Raw genomic sequence first — 15,743 nt, forward strand, 5'->3', positions numbered from 1 at the left:
TTTGGTCCTTTCTGCAGCTCTCAAGGAGACTTCTGTGTCTTTAGTGTATTTTCAAAGCATACTATTTCCTCCCTTCTCAAAATGGCTAATCAGTTTAGCAACTGATCCTCAGTTTCTGTCAACTCCACCGGACGCTTCTGTACACCCCTCCCTTCGCCACACACAACGTATTCTCTTCAGAGTTCTATTTATGGGCAAATAAAGATCTGTTTATTTGTGTCAACAAAGAGCTGCGTGTCGATCTTTTGTACACCTCTTGAAAAACAAGGGCTATCTTTGGTTTGATAAGCTCACAGCCGCCCTCAGAGATAAGAGGAACCCCGAAGGGCTGAGAGAGACTCATTGCCCATGGTTGCAAAGTTATTTGCGTGGTCGAAAAGTCAAGATGGTGGCCATGATGATGTGAACGAAGACTTGCGCATAAAAAAGAGAGGCAATCCTTCAGTTGCATGGTTGTGGACCCATCTTGTTTTTGACTCCATCCTATGGGCACCCCTGAAGTGGGATCTGCAGCTGAGTGTTTTGCTGCATTTTTGATCAGAGGGACAACCACGTCCTATCGTAAGATCCTTCCATCTTATTCTTTTCCCCTAGTCTTCCATTTCTCCTTCTCAGCCAGCATTCCAAGTTTGTTGAGTACACGCAGTCCTAATACTGGGGAAATGGGAGGGGGTGCCTAGGTTTTCCTTCATTTTTTATTTTTTAGATTGCTGGAAATCTTTGGTTTCCCCCAGTGTTGCTGATACTTCTGTCTGTACGGATGGGGCTTTTTTGTCATCAGAAATCCTTTGTTAGGATCTAGCCAAGATAACTAAGATTTGCTCCCAGGATTTTCTTGAACCTCTAATTTCGATTGCTCAAGAGCCCTCTCTGGCTATGTGGCTAAAGTTTGGCTGTACAGTTTTCCACCACTTCAAGAGGGAAGCCCCTAAAATGTCCTAAAATAAATTTATCATATATACTCACATGGGTATGGGCCGACCCTCGAATTTTGAACCAAACTACCGTGAAAAATGCGCTCCCTGCAGATAAGCCGACCTTCAAAATTTTTGTATGTTTTAATTTTCACCATTAGCTTACCTGTGGAGAATCCACAGATTATCCATTTTTCATGGTATTTTGGTTAAAAATTTGAGGGTCGACTTCTCCCCAAGTGGGCATGTATCCAAGTATATAATGGGATATATGGATACTTTAAAAAAATATTACTGTATATACTCGCAGATAAACCGAACCCAATTTTGGGGGTCCATTTTGGCACCTAAAATTCTCAGCGTATTTATGAGTATATACGGTATCAGGATCTTTTTAAAATCACCTTAAAAAAGAAGAAGAAAAATGCAACGTTTCAAATCCTGGACGTTCCCAGTTTTTGGGGAATGAGCCTTCCCCACAAAATTGCTATGTCTCAGCTTCCAAAAGTTTCCTCAGTATATTTAGCATTTCAGTTATAATGCACATTTCCCCCCAGAGAAATGAAGATGGTACACCACAGTCTTCTCTTGCAATGCTTCTTCCAGACACGCTGCGACCATAACTCCCAGAATCCTTAACTAGAACATGTCCAGTGCAACCCATTCTCCAGCTGCCCTCCTCTTCCTTCATTTCCCAGGCTCAGGACAGCAATATTCTCTATCAGATTTGCTTCTACCTATAGAAAGCCCAAGGTCGTCGGTGCAAGTTGCAACCCAGGCTTCTTTCTACATGACCACGCTTGGGACACGTTTGCATCTTCCAAGCAGGTGGGTTTAAAAATTCAAGATCTACGCCTGGCAGAGCTGAAGGTTAGTATGAACAGCTTCTAAAACAGCGATATTGAAACCAGTGAAATGGTTTTCGATAAGAAGTTGGGAACATGGATATGAAAAGGTCTGAGTACTTCCTAGATAAGGGATCAGCTACAAAGCCCAGGTGGATGAGCTTGAGTTTCTCAGAACAAATGGATCCAGGAACTGTTAATGGTAACAGATATTCAGGTAGGGTAACTTGCCTTTTGGCTGAGTTCATCCAAAGCGCCACTTCCTGGTTTAGCTATCCCGATCAGGCGCTTTTCTACTGAGAAAAGCCAATGTTGCATGTAGCTCAATGATGTTGATGCTGATTTGCAGTATTGCTTAAGAGAGTCAAAGCAGAATTTCCCCAACCATACTTAGACTGGCTGGGGATTGAACTTTCAAGGCCTCTAGATGCAGCTCAGGGGGTCGGCCCTTGAACTAGCATCACCTTTCACTTGCTGATGAAGGTCGCTCCTTCTGAAGACTCAAGCCACAATGATGGTGTTAGGCCTACTAGTTTTGTCTTTGGGCATCAGTCCAATGCTGCCCTTGAAAATCTTTTTTCGTCATAGCTCTTCCTGTTCTGGGACAACTGAGGGTCTTGTGACATGAACCGGTTCTGCTTCTTGGATTTTGCAGATTCAGAATAGCCTTGCTCATAGTCACTCTAACTCTCTTATAATAGGATTATAATCTATTGATCTATAATCTGTAATCTACCTTTTCATGCCAAGCTTAACCAACTTTTCAATTGCTAGCTTTATACAAAGTTCAGATTCCCTTCCTTCCAAACCAGTTTTAACAACAGTTTGTAATTTTTAACAGATCAAATGTATAATACCTACATGAGTCAAGCACATTTCTGGTTTATCCTGCTTGTTGGCTATCTTCCCAAAACATCTGTAGATGCAGCAGAAGAATTCTCAGTCTTTATAAGGGCCATGGCAGGGTCCTCTTTCATTCCAGTTGGAGGTCTGAATGTTATTGACATGGGGGAGCTGTAATTCCTTATTTTGGCGCAGTCATGCTACAGTCTGTCAACTATAAGAAAATACATGGCCACCCTCCCTGCCAAAATCATCCAGTCCAAAGGTTTATGTTTTATGCACATCTGTGGCCTCAGGGTGCACTGAGATGGTCAACCTATATTATGTCAAACTAGATGAGGGATCTTATGGGGGAATATTCTTGCTAATGTAATTACTGAGAAATTTAGCAAGCACTAAGGAAGGAATTTAAGCCAGATCTCTTAACAAGCTGAAGTTCTAGAAGCAAAGTTTAAGGAGAACAAGAGACCCCACCCCCATTACAGAGAGACATGAGTTGTCCATCTTGGTGCAGATTTGACCATCGTATAACAATCTAATCCTACGTTGCGATTTTTTCCCCTCCTTTGCATCTAAATCACCCACATGCCTTTGGTATAAGTGCAATTTAAGGCTGCAGAGAACACTGCGTAGATAACAGGGGTTAACTCAAAATAAAAGCAGAGGAAAAGTATCAAGGGACCGTGAAGCAGAAAGACATCTGTTGCTTTATCCCTGTCATTTGAAAATTTTAAATAAACACACTCCAGCCCAATCTCTCGGATGACCCGTCTGGAAAGATGTTTCAGGCTAATGTTCAGTGTGAATTGATCTTTCTTCTGTGCCTGACATTATGCCTGGGCAAACAAATATATGGAACCCTTTACATAGAAATGCATTCCTTAATTCACCATGCTCGCTTAGAGGATGGTGTAAGAGCTCCTCCTGCCCCATTGATCGGTTTCTTCTCATCTTATGAAATCTCACTATCAATTGTGATACTCCGGGAGGTTGTGATTTATAATTTTTTTCTGAACGTACTCATATTTCCGAGGTTCTTAATTTAGCTCTTCATACCCAAATGATTATATTTTATTAATATGCTATTGTTTACATCTTATTTCTTTTTAATATTTTATTCCCCTTGTAGGATCTGAAGGATGGTACTTAAACTCTTTTTATGCCCTTCATGTATCTATTTTACCTTTTCATTTGGCTCTTAATTGCCTTAGTACTTAATCGTTTTAGATTTGCAGAAAACATTGGTCAATGACTGTAGGAAACCTGAACTTATGAGGGAGAAAATGGGAAAAGGGGGTGCTATGTATGCTGTATTTTGCTACTGGAGGAACGACAAAACGTCAGTCGAATGAAGAAAGGAAATAAATATCAATCCAATGTTTTCAAAACCCAGTCTTATAAGTCGCTAACTAGCTTCTTTCAGAATGTATTTGTAAGCACCTGGTGGACTTGTAAAAAAGCCAGAAAATTTTGGGTTCAAATACATACACTGATATAAAGAATTTTAAAGATTAAGATTCAACTGAAACCAGAACTTGAACTAGCAGAGATGGCAAAATCAACTTGTTTACTTAGAGAAAGATCAATTATATTTATTAGTGAGTGGAAACCCCTTATGGACTTTTTGCTGAAAAAAGAAAAAAATGAATTTTTGATTTATGGGTTTGACAATTAGACAATTAGCTGCTTCTTTATAATCCCTTCCTTCCTTCCTTCCTTCCTTCCTTCCTTCCTTCCTTCCTTCCTTCCTTCCTTCCTTCCTTCCTTCCTTCCTTCCTTCCTTCCTTCCTTCCTCACATTTCCATTTCCCTTTCCCTTTCCCTTTCCACTTCTATTTCCATTTCCATTTCCTTTCTTACTTATTCACTATTCTTTAATTTCTTCGTTTCTTTTCTTATATTTGTATTGCTTTTATCTTGTTAAAAATTCTTTAATAAGAAATATATATGTAGAATGTATTTGTAAACAAGTCTTGTTATAGCTTTGGGTGAGTTCTTTAGCTTAGCTCCAGTATGTTTGGAACAGCCTGAGTCTGGATCATTGTGTCTGTGTGTGTGTCTGTGTGTGTGTCTGAAAGAGAGGAGGGGAAGCCGTGAGTAGTTTTATGGAGTGAGGATCTTGGCTGGTGTACCTTGTTAAGAAATTTTGTTCTTGCAGACGGGAAAGTTTGACTGCAAAACTTCTTTGCAGCTGCTCCAGGAGTTTCAGTGGCATTTGAAAATTCCTGGGGAGTCGAAGGAAGGGGTTGGACTGCTCGCCTTCTGCAGCTCTGGAGAGAGAAGTCAGCAATGATCCTCCGGTGGAATTTCTGGGCAGCTCTGTCTGCGGTCCTCCTTGCAGTCCATACATTCCCGCACACCAATATTAAAATAAGCCAAGGTGAGTTGACTTTTTTGATTCAGCCAATCCGAACCAGGGCAACCCTAACCCTTAGTGCTTTGATGGGGAGGTGAATCTAGTGTGACAATTTCAGCATTGGCTGAAAAACTGATCAAAGCAAAAGTCTCCATTGGTTAAAGAGTGTTTTATTTCCCCTTGGTTCCCAGTTTTTACTTATAGGTCCACAAAGCCATTCCTAATAGATTTCCTGTCTAGACGGAGGTCTATTTTAATAGAAATATTGAATGTATGGTTGTTTTGAAATATTGTCTCTCTCCTTAAGGCTAAAAATGCACTTATTGATCAAACCAATTGTGGCTGCATTCACACAAGTCTCCTGCTGAGTTAAATTATTATCTAGGCTTGCACAATAAATGGAATCATAAACAAACCAAACAGGTTTGCACAACAATAAGCTGTAGAAAAACTTAACCAAGGTTAAAACTGACCAAGTTTAGCATGTTGGGTGAATGCAGTGGACAGGTATTTAACTGACCTGGGTAAATGTATTTTGTGAACACTTTCTCTGTGTGGTTATTTTTCATATTTTTTCTCGCGTAGTATCTTGTATTATCTTTTTGTTTATTAAGCTTGCACTTTTTTATTGCTTTGTTTGAAGAACTTTGAACCCTAAATAATCGTTCTGGGTCTTATTCTTAAAGGGGCTCAGATTCTGTCCATCCGTCTGACCGTCAGCAAGATAACTCCCTGGAAATAGAAAAGAATGTGACTACATTTAGTGTGGATAGAGAAGCCAGGGAAAGAAAGAGGGAGGTTGAAAATGAGTTGGATCTGGCTGGGGTCTGCAGAGAAGAAAGATCCCAGATAATTTCCCCAATGTACCCTATGGAAGATGCCAATTTTTCCATTCTAAGCACCCATCCTTTCTGGCCACATGATCCCAAGGGGAGTGTATGCCACTCATCCTGTATACACCCAAATGCACAGATCCATGACATAGTGAGAGAAACACACACACACACGTGACTTGGTTACATAGAAGGAAATACAGGCATTTCCTATGGCGACTGCTCATGAAGGGGTTGGAAAGTATTACAGAAGCCAGACAGAACAGATTTTCCTTACCTTGTCTGTAGAACACACATTGTATGAAGATCCAGGAAAAGAAACTAAAAGGGAAGGAGTTCTCCAAGTTTCTTTTTCAATGGAGCATTGGACTCAGGGAGGGAAAGTGAATCTTGATTATTCCTCCTTGCTAAAGTTTCTAGATTTTTCTTTTCTGGGACATTTCTTGCTCTCCTAGTTTGAATTATGAAGGTAACAGGTCTGGAAGGTATTTTATTTCCTAGCTAGAATGCTGCCCCTTATCCCCTACTCAACCCCAAAGCCATGACCCCAACTTCCCCCATTTCTCTTCTCTTCTCTTCCCCCACCCTTTCAGGGTCCACCAGCAAATTGGTCCAAGGGCACATACGTCCTTTTTGATTAACATCCCCTCTGAGTTCAAAGCCTGATGGCTTCCTTTCTAAAGACCATTGACAATTTAACCAGACAAGTGCTAATTAGAGATCAGCCTGCTTACTTCTTCTCTTCTGGCACATTCAGCCCTGAAATTCCTGGGGGCACCTTTTGCACACCAGAGTTAATTGAATTAGCCTTACCTACTGGGATAACTGGGGCTTGAAAATCAGAAGGCCAAACCGTTCAGATAACTTCCCTTTTATTCCAGCTTGGAATCTGAGGACTGTTTTCTGGAGTGGAATGCAGAGATGCCGAGGGGTGGAGGACAGTGTAGAAACCTCTGACTAGGATTTGAATCCAGTGACATGCTGTTTGATATTTAAAAAATAGAAGCTACCGTGGCCTGACTGAATCCTCGCAGCCCATTTAGTATTGTCAATGCTGATCAGCAGCAGATGGCTTTCCCACCCTTGTCTGGAGAACTGTGGAACTGAACCTGGGAACTTCTGTGTTCCAAGTTGGCTTCAGCCGTTGAGCTATGGCCATCACAAAACCAAAGAGCTGGGCTTGGAAAATGCAGGCAGATTTATCTTGCAAGTGGCAGCTTTATCTAATCTGCGGATTGGAGAATTTTTATCTTTGGTTTCCTCCTGCTTCTCCTGCAAGCTCAGATGTATAAACACAACAGCTGGCCCTTGTCCTTTTAGACAACAATACTTGTGGTTTAAGAGATAGAACGGCTTCTTGACCCTTGTAATCTCCTGGCTTCCCCAAACTGATAGCAAATGTATTTAGCAACTACTATATATATAGTGTGTACACACACACACACACACACACACTGTATATATATGGATTTATATGGCTGCCCATCTTAAACAACTCTGGGTGGCTCATGACAACAGTAAAACTATAAAACAACCATAAAACAATAAAGCGGTAAAACGATCGAGCTCACAGGAAAAAGTTATATATGTAAACTACGTCACTAGCAACACACTATGAACTTTAAAAGAAGAGTGGAGAGTGGGGGAAGGCTTGGAAAATCGCATCATAAAACAAGCCCCCAAATGTTGATCAAATTGTTCAAAAGTCCTTTTTTTTTTGGTCTCTTGAAACAACTCATCTCGACAGTCCATCATGATAAATTCATTAAAATTATTATAAATGATAAATGATTCATTAGGGCATGGAAGAATTCTTCTGGCCATCCCCCATATAAGAAAAGTCTATAATCCTTGAATAAGGGAGACGTAGCCAATGATTGTTCTAAAGTCACCTTAACAATCCTTTTGATTCCCACCCAAACATGGCAGAGATGTGACGGTATGAAAGATCTTGGGAGACTGGGCCAAGAGATGCTGCCAAGGGAACAGTCAGATAAGAGACAGCATAGCCCACAGCTAGATAGAGGGTGGAGCAAGAGGCTCAGGAGAGACCCTTTCTAGTTTCTCAGGGTGTAAAGGAGACGGCGGGAGAATTGTCCTTTCAGATTTGCAAGTTTCTGTCAATCTAGCTTTACAATAAAGTAAAATTAGCTCATGTGGTTGTGATTCCTATCTGGCTTACTCCGCAAAGCCGACAAGAGGTAGGACAAGCCTACCTCCCAAAATAGCAACTCTCTGACGAAAAAACTTTGAAAAATGTGCCTTGAAAAAATGTTCCATCTTTTCTCCCAAGCTTTGCCAGAACCCATCTTGTCCTATTCTTGCCCTCTCTTCTGGACTGAATATGAAGGCTACTGTTATCGATATTTTCCCATCAATAAAACTTGGGCCGAAGCTGACTTGTATTGTGCGGAGTTTTCTATCGGCTTAAAATCAGCCAAATTAGCATCTATTCACAGGTAAGAATCCGCGAATGGGGTACCATCTGCGTTTGCTGCTGTCCAGTTTTATGGCTGACGAGTTTCTTCATACAGATCCTAGCATTTGGGAATGCCTCATAACAAGGATTTATGATAGCACTGGATAGGTCAGGATGTGTCCTGGGAATTTGAGTTGGGTTTTCAACATAGGAGCAAAAAGGGTACAATCTGCTACCCACCCCCCATCTTTAAATTATGTCCCTGGAGCGTTCTTTTCTCCAAAGCAAGCAATTTTTGCATAGCAAACTATTGACATATTGTATTGAATATGATTGTGTCTCTGGGAAGATCCAATCATTTGTGTAAGTCTTTTGGATCCTACCACATTACTCAGCAAGGAGGCATGGCATGCGGCAATCGTGCTAAATTAACTTTTGAATGCCCATAAATGTTGAAAATAGCAAGGGAATCATTTAACCAGAGAATATGGGTGAAACATGGACTGCATTCTTTAGTTCTCTTCCTAGAACTAGATGAGGAACTAGTATTTGAGGATTTGCAACAGATATGTATATGGTGAGTGGCAGTAAATGCCCAACCTTGGCTGATCTCAAAAAAAGGCTAAGCAGGATTGAACCCGGTTAATGGTGGCCTTCCATCCATTGCCTGGATGGAAGGCCACCAGGAAATCAGGCTGGTAGGCTAATCTGAAAAGTTGGAATAAAAGTCCCAAGAGAAGGCAAACCACTTTGATGCTGTTGCCCAGGACACTTCATGACTCTGCTCCTGTAATCACCAGGAATCACACTTGACTTGAGAAAGTCAGCCTTTTTAAACAGATATATATATATGTTTGTATAACACAGAGAAGCTGGTTTTGGTGCTGGTTTTGACCTTTAAAGCCGTATATGGCACGGGACCGGGTTAACTGAGGGAACTGCCTTTCCCTGATGAGATCTGCCTGTCCCACCAGATCCAGCAAAGAGGGCATGCTGCGGGTCCCATCCGCTAGGAGCTACCTTTGGCGGTCCTAGGCGGTGGGCCTTTTCTCCTGTGGCACCCCTTTGTGGAATATCCTTCCCCCCAAAGTAAGGCTGGCTTCATCGCTTTTGACCTTCCGAAGGCCCCTCAAAACCTGGTTGTGACTTCAGGCCTGGGGACCCCAGGAGAGTGGAGGATTATTGAGGTGGTTCCCCTATTATTAACATCTCTTCACCTATATTTCTTCTTTTTTAGCTTTGTTTTTTATAGCTTCTTAATGCTTTTTTTATAATAATAATAATAATAATAATAGTTCTATTATTTATTAATTTAATTGCTTTTTAGCCTGTTGTACGCCACCCAGAGTGACTTGTTTATGAGAAGGGCGGCTATATCAATTTGACAAATAAATAAATAAAAATAAATCAAAACGCATGTATACTTTAAACATATTTATATTATCGTTTATATTACATTATATTACATTTATGGCTAGAAAGTACAGAGTGACAGCATCTTCAGTAAACTCACCTTTTGATGTCCATATATGGACCAGCATCTTTAAGTATCCTTTTGAACCTTAAGAATTAGAAAACTGAACTTGTTAAATAATAATGTTGTTTTTACTTATTAATTTGCAATTAATGTTAGCTATCAATATAATTTATCCAATATAATATACTTTCATGTCCTATGTCTATCTGGCAGCTGGGAAGAGAATGTCTTTGTCTATGACCTAGTAAACAGCAGGGTGCCTGGTATACCCATGGATATCTGGGTGGGATTGAATGATCTCAGACAGGTAAGAAACCTATTTCATTCTTGTTTGCAATAATATTCAAGTTATCCCCCCCAAAAGAAGGGGTTGGGGTATAAGGAGAAGATTGCTTGTTCGGGAACACCACAAACATAGGATGCCAACTTGTTGAGTTCTGCAAAATTCTTCATTAGTCATGATCAACGAAAGGAAAGTTGGAGGGAGGTGAGGGGGGAAAAGAACAGCCAGTGTGTTGAAGCCGCAGAAGTTGAATTTGTTCAGCGTCTGAAGACGTAACGGGGCGGAGAAAGCAAGAGACATCTGAAGGAGGCTGTAGCGGGTATAATAGTAGGTTGAGTGTCTGAAACCTCCTCTTACATTAACGTCTGAAGATTGTGATTAAACACAGACTCCAAAAGTATCGCAGCATGAACGGGAATCTAATTTGAATATCTATAATTTCCTCCCACGTTGAATCTTGAAACAATGGCTCAGTGGCAAGCTGGATGGTAACATCAGCTGAAAAGGCCTCCCTCCCTCCATCTGAGGTGTTACCATCAGGTCCACAGAGGGGCAACCATTTTGGGTGCTGGGCATCATAGCACCATCTCCATCTCCCATCATAGCTTGGGGCCTCGTCCTCATCCTAAAATTAGTAGAGGAAGTTGGGGTACTGAAATCTCACCAGACCATCACATTTTGCCAGATTTTGGCTACCTGTGGAGTTCTTGGGGTTTTCTGAGCTTGGTTGTTTTCTTGCAGACATTTCATTACCCAGCTAGGTAACATCTTCAGTACTAGAAGGGAGCACTAGCCGGGTAATGAAACGTCTCCAGGAAAACAACCAAGCTCAGAGAACCCCAAGGGCTCCACAATTCAACCCTGAGCTACATATATTCTCTTCTATTTTAGCTACCTGTCAGACCCATCAGGTAGACCAGACCAGGAATCAACTCCACGGGAAGGCTAAAAGTATTTTTATTGAGATTGGCTATAATCTTGCAAGTCTGATTGTGCTGGATTTGGTTGGCTTATCAGTCTTACTTTCAAGTAGTCTTTGGACTGTTTATTCAAACCGATTTATTTTGGCTTTGGTCTCACATTCACATTTTGTGTTCCTGCCTCTAAGTGGCAGGAAACAATGTCCTTGCTTTTCGACAAGAAGCTCCCCTTTAGAGGCCTTGGAGTTGCATAGAACCCTTGGGCCACCAGTTGCCCATCTCTGCCCCAAGGCTAAAGCTCCAGTGATTTCTTTGGCAGGAGAGCAACTTTGAATGGACAGATGGATCTCCATATGACTACAACTACTGGGATGGCAGTCAACCGGATGATGGGATCCACACTAAACCAGAGGAGGAAGACTGTGTGCAGATCTGGTACAGATACAGCAGTGGTAGGTAGCATCTGATTCTCCAAGATGCCTTCTTCCCCAAGCGAAAACCCTCTGCCAGCAGCAACATCTGGGCAGAAGAAGCTAGGATTCTCCTTTTGTGTGGGAGCATGGACAGTCCAGAGCAGTGGTCTTGAAGCTTTAGAAAGAGGGCAGACAAAAAGGGAAGTGGGGAAAGCTCTATGCCCATATTCCTCAACCTGAGCAAATTCCAGTTGGATGGACTTCAATTCCCTAGCCACCGTGGCCATTGCTGAGAATTCTGGGAGCGGAAGCTCACACACCTGGAAGATGTCCAGTTTGGAAAAAGTTAGGCAAGCATGCTAATTCTCCACTCCACCCCAGCCTCAACTATCATTCTTGTCAGCATCTGCACATCAGATATCCAGGCAATTAGACTCTTCCCCTGTCCATGTTTCCCAAACGGACTTGAGAAGGTTAGAGAAGTAAATTTATTGCAGTGAAGTAGAAAGCCACACATACAAGAATTTCTCCATCAAAGAACCCCCAAGAATCCTGGCTCTGAAGTATGCTAGTCCCAAGACCTGAACTTTGAACCCTGGCTTTCCTCCTCCCACCTTTTTGAGTCAACAGCCATGTGACTCCTTCTCTGCTGGCCTTGAACGTTTCCACCATCTGTCTGTTGTTTACAAACAGCTTTCTCTGGCATGAGAACCAGAGATTTCTGCCTCACCAACTTCACCCCTTACACCGAGGTTGGGTCTCTGGTCGTGTGCTGCTTGTGGAAATGGGGTGGTCCAGGAGCCTGACTTTCCAGAGGTCTAAACTGGGCATTGAACTGCCCTTGCTGGAGGTGGGGTCCTAGTGCACAATTGTCCTTTCAACACACCCACTTCTCCTTCTCAGTTCAGTGCGTCTGTGCATCCAAGCTGATGAAGACTTGGAACCTTGCTTGTGTTACAGTTGTACACTTGTTTGCCTACAGATTTACACTCTAAAAAGACACGCCCCCAAAGGAGAATGGTGGGAAGTGGGCAGCAAAGAAGCTCTGGAGATCTTAAAAATGACAAAGTAGCTTAGATTGGGAGATGTCTCCCTGACATTGGAGATTTCTCTGTGCAGGCAATCTATCAATATTATTATAGGGAACTAGTTAAATGGATAATATGGACTGTCTCTGCAGGTAGATAGCTAGTTCATTAGGAAGTCTGCAAGTGTAGTTTTTATGGCATCCTTATTTGATATAGTGTGTCTTCACATAACATAAGCTGCTGCTGATTGAAGTTTAAGCTAGCTTTCCACTAGCAGTGTTTCAAGCCATTTCTTTCTTTTTTCATATGTTATATTAACTAAATACAAAAAGAAAAGAAAACACCTTATAAAAGAAGGGGGAAAAAAGGAAACAAAAACATACAAAATGTATGTTTGCAGACCTACAGATATCAATAAATGGAAGCCATCATTCATTACAGTCACCCATGGTTGATGGATGATCCATTAATGGGTGACCCATTAATCACTTCTGCAAACCACTGAAGAGTCAGAGCCCTATGTTTGTGGAAGCCCTGTCTGTTTCTCCTCTCCCCCCCCCTTTTTTTTTCTTTTTACAGCTTTACGGTCTTGGAATGACAATAGCTGTAGCCGAGAATTTCCATTTGTGTGTAAGATCCCATCCCTGGCAGCTGATTAGCCGGCTTTCCTGCCCTGGAGAAATAAAACATCTGAATTCAGAACAATCAGCTGGAGTGAAATGGATGTTTGTTTTTGGTGTTGTCTTATTTTGTTCTTCTCCTAGGCATCATCCACCAAATGCCGCACTGACTCATGCTTTCTGCAAGAGATCATTCTTGGATTGGGGCTAAAAATATTGGAGGAGGAGAGACGTGCTAGTCTACGGCAGCCAAAAACCAGGAGGAATCAGATTGCACCTTTTCTGACTAACATATTTCATTAAAAGGCATCAGCTTCCGTGAGCTTATGTCTTATTAAAAGACTTTCATGAGCATATGCCTTTTAATAAAATGTGTTAGTCTGAAAAGATGCTACTAGATTACTAATTTGGGGTTAAAGATATGCAGGAGCAAAAACGGGGGGGAGGCAAAATCTAACTCCTCTGACTGGAAAAATAACGTGTCTTTCCTTTTTTAGGTCCACAAGCTCAACTTTAGACTGATATAGGAATCCCATTAAAAGTCTGCATTCCAAAAACATACCTTTGAAATTGGTACGGGCAACTTCAGCATCTCTCTGCCTGGGGGCCCCTGAAGGGTGTTGGTTGCATTCTCATTTTCAATGGGACAGAAGCAGAAATGTATTAAAGAGACAACTGGGACAGAAACAAATATCAATGAAAAAAATTGAGCTTTTGTTCTGGCTCCACCCACTCCTCCTGGAAATGGGCCCCCTCCTTCCGCACTCCAATGGAGCCTCATCTCCCCCTCTCCCAAATGGGCACTTCTGTCCCCAAGAAAGTGAGAAGGACATTTAGATATACAGGGGTCGTGTGGATGTGGCCTCTTGCTTCCTTTCTCCCTTCTCTTCCCTCCTTTTTTGCCCCTTGAAAAAACAAGTTTGTAGTCCTGTGTTGATGCAGAGGGAAAAACACGACTAATCTAGTAAAGTTGAAAACTTCAGAAACTGGGAATCAGGAGTGTTTAATTTAGGCTCCCCCTCTCCTTTGAGGAGCTCCTCATTTCCAGGAGGGGAGGATTAATTAGGATGTGTATGTTGCTAGAAGGTAGTCACATCTTCATTTTTCTTCTCCTTTTTTCTTTCTTTTTCTGCCCCCCCTTGACTTAACTTCTCCTTCTGTTTTTCCTTCCTTCCTCACCTTTTGTCTGACCTTTCCCTTTTCCCCCTCCTTTTCTCTCCCCCCCCCCATCCAATGGGCTGCTAGATCAGCATGGAGCTGATCCCCTGCAGAGCTAGCTTTCAAAATTAGACTGTCACTTGAGATTAGGCAGAGGATCACAGGGTCCACCAGGAAGAATTTCAAAGGCTTTGCGCTATCCCTCCCTGTGCAATGTTAAGAGAGCCTCCCACCCCACAGAAAACAAATATTCAGGCTACTTTATCTACATTTCTAGATAATCAATTAAGCAGGCTTGGATCAGCGAGAGAAGCTGCCTTGATTTTAAGAAAACATATTTTCAGTGCAACTATTTTTATCAAATGACAGGTGGTAAGCACTGTTTTAAGAGAGGCGTTTTCTGTTTCTCTCAGATGGTACATCTGCACATTGTCAGCAAGCAAAGGAAACATGCCCTTCTAGAATTCTTGTGGATTTCTTTCATATGCAGATTAGTCATTCAGTTAAAATTCTTATGATTGACTTGAGATTTCCTTAACTGAGTGACAATCGCCCTGAAATTGGAGTAACATGTGAATACTGTTTACATCCTTCAGGCCTTGTAGTGGAGCTGAGTTTACACATTCTCTGAGCCCAATGTGCCTTATTTGGCTTCAGCTTAGCCTTTAGATTTGCAAACCATGGTTTAGGGCTTAGTGCAGTGTACATATTTAGCCCCTTGTGATTTGTTCAAGAAATCATAGCGAAGCAAGTGATGGCTTAAAGTGAAGGGCAAAACTCTTATGCCACTATGCTACAAAAACATTGATTAGAAGGGGAATTTACTTCCACCAAATACTCTCTAGCATCTCATTGGGGTTCAAAGCAACTCTGGTGAATAGATGTGACGTTAGGTCCTTGGGCTTTGTTTTTCAACACAGCGGCTTTTTCTCCTTTTTAATTAAAAGACGTTTAGAAAAAAGTCATGTGACCTGATGGGCACTAGGGGAGATTTCTGGATAACTGTTGATGCCTGTGGGCACCGCTTTGACTACCCCTGGAGTTTATGCTGCTTCAACAAGACTTAAACAGATGGGAAGACCTGATAGAACATCAGGACCACGGAGAGCTCCTGTTGGAACACTTGGATTAGGGCAGTGCTTCCCAAATTTTTTCCTTCATTACCCAGAATTGCTTGTCAGAAAGTCCTTTTTACTGAAGTCAATTTAAATGTCCCTGTTGTGATGGGTAATGGGTTTGTGTGTCGTTACCCAAAGAAAGACCACTTTTAGCCAATTTGGGGTAATTTACCCAGGTTTGGGAAGCACTGGATTAGGGGATTCAACTGGCCCAAAAGGTTGACAAGGGGATGCCTATGTGATATTGCATTCTCTTCCCTCCTCCCACCTGTCTTCCTGTTTCCACTTGTGCAACAGTCAATCAAAATTTCATGGTTCCCTTGTCATCAGGTTCCTGGTGACAAGGGAACTCTAGACCCTTCTAGATCCTCTAAATAATCTCATCCCTCTAAATCCTTGTTTGGGATTGTTGTGTTTTTGAAAATCTTGCATCTTCCCAAACCTCTTATTCCTCCTCCTGGTGCAATGGTAGTACAATGTCAACTATATATCCTCATAGCTGAAACATTGGAAATAG

At 41.8% G+C, this 15,743-nt stretch overlaps 1 protein-coding gene across 1 annotated transcript; it reads left to right on the forward strand.

Annotated features, from left to right (window-relative positions):
• The first annotated feature begins 4,529 nt into the window (after positions 1-4,529).
• CLEC19A (C-type lectin domain containing 19A) lies at positions 4,530-13,236 on the forward strand. The gene is made up of 5 exons (XM_007434044.3): positions 4,530-4,981; positions 8,084-8,249; positions 9,900-9,993; positions 11,209-11,341; positions 12,910-13,236. The coding sequence occupies exons 1-5, from the start codon at positions 4,891-4,893 to the stop codon at positions 12,987-12,989; spliced, it is 564 nt and encodes a 187-aa protein (XP_007434106.1). The 5' UTR covers positions 4,530-4,890; the 3' UTR covers positions 12,990-13,236.
• Positions 13,237-15,743: the final 2,507 nt, after the last annotated feature.

Source organism: Python bivittatus, unplaced genomic scaffold, assembly GCF_059951505.1.
Source record: "Python bivittatus isolate LINGU-HERP-01145 unplaced genomic scaffold, Pbiv_v1 ctg000560_np1212, whole genome shotgun sequence".
Lineage (NCBI taxonomy): Eukaryota > Metazoa > Chordata > Lepidosauria > Squamata > Pythonidae > Python > Python bivittatus.

Excerpts from the sequence above, each read along its gene's own strand:
- CLEC19A (XM_007434044.3), top strand. The coding sequence starts at position 4,891 with ATGATCCTCCGGTGGAATTTCTGGGCAGCTCTGTCTGCGGTCCTCCTT. Across the intron at positions 4,982-8,083 it reads CAATATTAAAATAAGCCAAG|CTTTGCCAGAACCCATCTTG; the intron begins GTGAGTTGACTT and ends TTTTCTCCCAAG. Across the intron at positions 8,250-9,899 it reads AAATTAGCATCTATTCACAG|CTGGGAAGAGAATGTCTTTG; the intron begins GTAAGAATCCGC and ends TCTATCTGGCAG.